The 4,473-nt window shown below is 23.4% G+C and overlaps 1 protein-coding gene across 1 annotated transcript; it reads right to left on the reverse strand.

The window, feature by feature from the left end:
- Positions 1 to 3,167: 3,167 nt before the first annotated feature.
- Positions 3,168 to 4,226, reverse strand: LOC8270280 (NAC domain-containing protein 104). The gene is made up of 3 exons (XM_002516253.3): positions 3,991 to 4,226; positions 3,609 to 3,895; positions 3,168 to 3,521 (listed from the first exon to the last, which is right to left on the reverse strand). Exons 1-3 carry the CDS (start codon positions 4,151 to 4,153, stop codon positions 3,330 to 3,332), a joined length of 642 nt encoding a protein of 213 aa, XP_002516299.2. The 5' UTR covers positions 4,154 to 4,226; the 3' UTR covers positions 3,168 to 3,329.
- Between the last annotated feature and the right edge of the window lie 247 nt (positions 4,227 to 4,473).

The following is a 4,473-nucleotide window of genomic DNA, read 5'->3' on the forward strand; positions in this document are numbered from 1 at the left end:
TTAATTTTCTAATTATATAATTATTTTTAATTCTAATAAATAGTATATTAAAAATATCATTAGTATTAATTATATATATATATATATATATATATATAATTAGTAAATCAAGACAAAATGTTTTATATTTATATTTATATTTATTTTTAATATATACAAAAACTGACATATGTCTTTTCTTTGACAAGTAATTTGATAGGTGTATAAACAAATAATTCAAAACCTTTTATAAGAAACACACTTAAATATATTTTAAGTTATTTTTATTTCTTAGGAATAAAGTATTTAGAATTTTATTTGATTTTTCTATATATTCATTTTATATTATTATTTATAATAAAATAATAAAAAAATAGTAGTATAATGTACGACTAAATAATTAATTATTATTTAATGTAATAAATTTTTATTTAAATATTTATATTCAAACATAAAACATTTAAAATGTTCAAGTTACTATTTTTGAGTAACATGAAAGATTACTTTATTATTGTTATTACTTTTATTATTATATATTCACAGATTAAAAATACTTTTAATATCACATACAATGCACGTACTAATTCTTCAACAAATTGGATCCATATCCAATACTACAAAAGCACGCAATCTAGTTATTACCGCTTAATCGTTTATTCCACTCATGGATATGTATCTCATTTATTAAAATCAAGATTGTCTTTGATATTTATGATATATGTTTCTATCCTCGTGATCATGATAGGTCTAAATTATATATAGATATTTTAATATTTTTATTATATTTTTTATATATAATATAATAAAAATATATATTTATACTTCATTTAAATTTAATTATCTATTTTTAAATAATATTAATTAAGAAAGAGAAATATAAAAAAATTACTAAAAAATAAGATTAATTGGATATGTTTGTATAAAGACTTAAGAGCAAGATTCGTGGACTGAATATTCCCTTAACAATACTTCATTAGTTTATTTTATTACTTTATGAATATCATATTCCTTCAAAAAATTAGTTTAGAGTATTTAGATTTATTTTTAGTTTCTTATGTTGATAATTAATCTATATAATAAGTGGTCTTATGGTTCCTTAAAAGATCGACTTCAAAGTGTTTTACCATTTCTATCATAAGAACGGTTTGTGCACTGGCAAATATTAAGCTTAACACACCAACTCATCGTTTTTATTCAAATATTAGTGTTCAAATCCACAAAAATATTTATATTTAACATGCCAAAAAGTATTTAAATAAAGTATTTATTAGATTATTTTAAAAGTAAATTATGAAAAATTTAAATGATCAAAACTTGAAATGTCTCAATATGCATTTGACAAAACAAATCATTTTCAAAATATAATTGTAATAATTTTTAAATTCATAATTTTAAACCTAATTCTACATAAGAATTTTTCATATATTATTGTTACAAAAAAGATATAACCTAAAATATAAATTACAATGTGAATATCATAATAAAAAAAGAGATCCAAAAAATATACCTCGTGGTTTCACCATGGAAAAACCTGTCCTTGAGTCTTTATATTTTTCTATTTTATTTTACTTAGTCCCTAGTGATTGATTGTATTTTAATAAATTTTTGTATTCCTTATTTTTGTCATTGCTAAGTCTTTCCGTCAAAGGCATGGTTACAGATACCGAGTAAATATACCAACAAAATACTTAATTTTAGTTCATTAGGTCTTTAAAGATTTATTTTATTTTGATATATCCTTGAACTTTTACTTTTATTTTTTAAATTCTTATATAAATGTCTGTTGATTTTGAGAGTTTTTTTAAGAGAAATTTAAGAATAAAAATTGAAATAAAAAATAATGTAAATGCGGCAAAAAATGAAAGTAATTTAAAAATATCAAAGTTGAGAACCTAAAGAGCAACTTAAGAACTTAGTAGAAAGGTGCAGTGTCCTCTTTGTATAATATATACAATTCAAAGGATCACCTCCTAAACTAATATATAACAACTTGTTTCAAAAGATCATTACCATATTTATTTTGGATGATATACATCAGTTTAATGAATTATTGAGATTGACATTTATTTAAAAAAATTAGCATGCAAATTAAAAATAAATTAACACTATTTATTAGATATTGGATTTAGAATTTCATAAATTTTTGAGAATGCATTAAAATAAAGAGAATTAAAAAATAAATAAAATTAACGAATCATCTCACATTGTAATTTTACAAAAATTATTCTTCACATTAGATAAAACAAATAGACAAAATGATAAAAATGAGACATTAGATAAAACAAATAGACAAAATGATAAAAATGAGACAAAATAAGTGCACGACAATTCTCTTATATAAATTTAAGATTTCTTATATTAAATTTAATAACATATAGCAAATCAAAATCCAGATAATATTTGGATGCGGAAAATATAATAAAATATTATATAAACTTTTAAATACCTAATGAACTAAAATTAAAAAGTTCAGTATTCTTTAAAATGACAAAAAAATTTTAGAGACTCAATTAATGAACTAAAGTTGAAAAGCACACTATCTTGTTGGCGAATTTCTTATACTTATTCGTATTAATGGTGTTTGTATACACAGTCCTAACTGAAGGACTTAAAAATTATAAAAGTAAAAGTACAAGAATTTATTAAAACGGAATTGATTATTAGGAACTAAGTAAAATAAAGTCGAGAAGTACATGGATTCAAAGATGGTTTTACCTTTCATAATTTGACAAAATTTCATTATGTGATTTTTTCTCGAACAAAAAGAGATATGTAAAGGATCATGACTATTAAAAAAATATCAATTGCCAATGACTTAGCCATCTTTGCTCCGATCAATTATCATTATTATATTTTTTTATGTTTGAAAATTTAAGTTTAGAGCTTAATAACTCAAAATGTTATTATTTGACTATTAAATCGATTTTATCGGAATAATAATTTATTAAACCGCGTAATGGTCAAATAATAAAAAATTATGAGTTGTTAAGCTCTAAACTCATATTGTCAACTACGTAAAATATGATAACGATGACTGTTCAGAGTAAAGGTAATTGAATCTTTATAAATCGAAATTTTTTAGTGGTGAGATACCATTCTTTTTATCATGATTTGTAATCACATGCCTCATTTTATTTTAAAACATATCACATAGTGAGAATCCATATAGTGTTTTTTTTTAACTTATAAAAAAGAAAATTATAATGTAAATATCATTATACTTAATGAAAATGTTTACATACACGAGCATAGGCTAAAAGATACCTTAAAGAAAAAATAGAAAACAATTAAATAATAATAATAATCAGAAGAAGAAGAAAAAGAGAAGATTTCAAAGATATATAAATAATTTAATTTGGCAAAAAACATAAATCATCATCAACATCATCTTCCAATGACAAGAACACCTCGTCCAGGCATGAAAGCTCAGTTCCATCATCATCATCACCATCACCATCGTCATCTTCATCGTCTGTGCAGCTCAAACTCTGAGAACTTTCTTTCCTTTGGTATACTCTACATAGTACCCGCTCATGACAGTCCTATATATATATCAGTGATTATTAATTATATATCGATTATAACATACATAAAATGGATTTGTATTAAAATTATGATCAGATACTTACCAATGAGTTCCGATTTCTTTTGTAAGATATATCAGCGAATAATGCAGATGTTGATGATTTGGAAAGATGATATTCCTGCATCATCCAACTAGTTTCTATGGCGGTAGGATGTTGGCCGATGTAATACATAACAAGCTTCTTTAATCCTATCTTCGTACCAGCATCACTGAGAATAGGTTCTTCAATATCTAAGTGCTTCCAGAACCCATTTTCTGTTTCTTGGTGGCCTTGCATAATCTTCTTCTGGGTAAAGAAGTACCATTGATTTCCACTTGACAGAGCCTTGCCTGGTGTTAAAAATCATCAATCAAGCCATTGTTAGTTTCTAGCAATAATATATAATAATTAAGAACAACCAGAAAGAGAATATGTAGACAGAAACCATGGAGTTTCCAAGGATCGGGAGGAAGAAAAAGCTCCGGAATGAGGTTGGAGCAAGAAGATGAGAGAGAAGCCTTAGGATAAAGAAAGTGTGAAACAAGTTCTTCATCAGTTGGGCAGAAACGAAATCCAGGAGGAAGATTCAGCCTGCTGCAATCTCCCATTTTCTTACATTCCTTGTAAAAACCAATCTCAATGCTTTACGTCTCTGGTTATCTCTCCCATATATAAGGAAAAATTCTTGGATATTCAAGTCTATTTTCCCACTTATACACAAATTTAAAAATAATATATATATATATATATATATATGATTATATTTTGCTATTTATAATTTATAATTTTTATTTTAATATGTACATTTATTTTTGACATATATATTTAAGTTTATATATAATTTTATAATTTATTTTATAATTTATTAATTAACAGATTATATTTTTAATTAAATAATAACTAATAATATTTTAATTATTTTTAATAT

The sequence above is a fragment of the Ricinus communis genome, chromosome 7 (genome assembly GCF_019578655.1).
Source record: "Ricinus communis isolate WT05 ecotype wild-type chromosome 7, ASM1957865v1, whole genome shotgun sequence".
Lineage (NCBI taxonomy): Eukaryota > Viridiplantae > Streptophyta > Magnoliopsida > Malpighiales > Euphorbiaceae > Ricinus > Ricinus communis.

Bases quoted from the DNA above. Each gene is read 5' to 3' on its own strand.
- LOC8270280 (XM_002516253.3), bottom strand. From the start codon at position 4,153: ATGGGAGATTGCAGCAGGCTGAATCTTCCTCCTGGATTTCGTTTCTGC. The intron at 3,896-3,990 runs GTTTCTGTCTAC...TTTTAACACCAG, and splicing joins CGATCCTTGGAAACTCCATG to GCAAGGCTCTGTCAAGTGGA. The intron at 3,522-3,608 runs GTAAGTATCTGA...ATATATATATAG, and splicing joins AAAGAAATCGGAACTCATTG to GACTGTCATGAGCGGGTACT.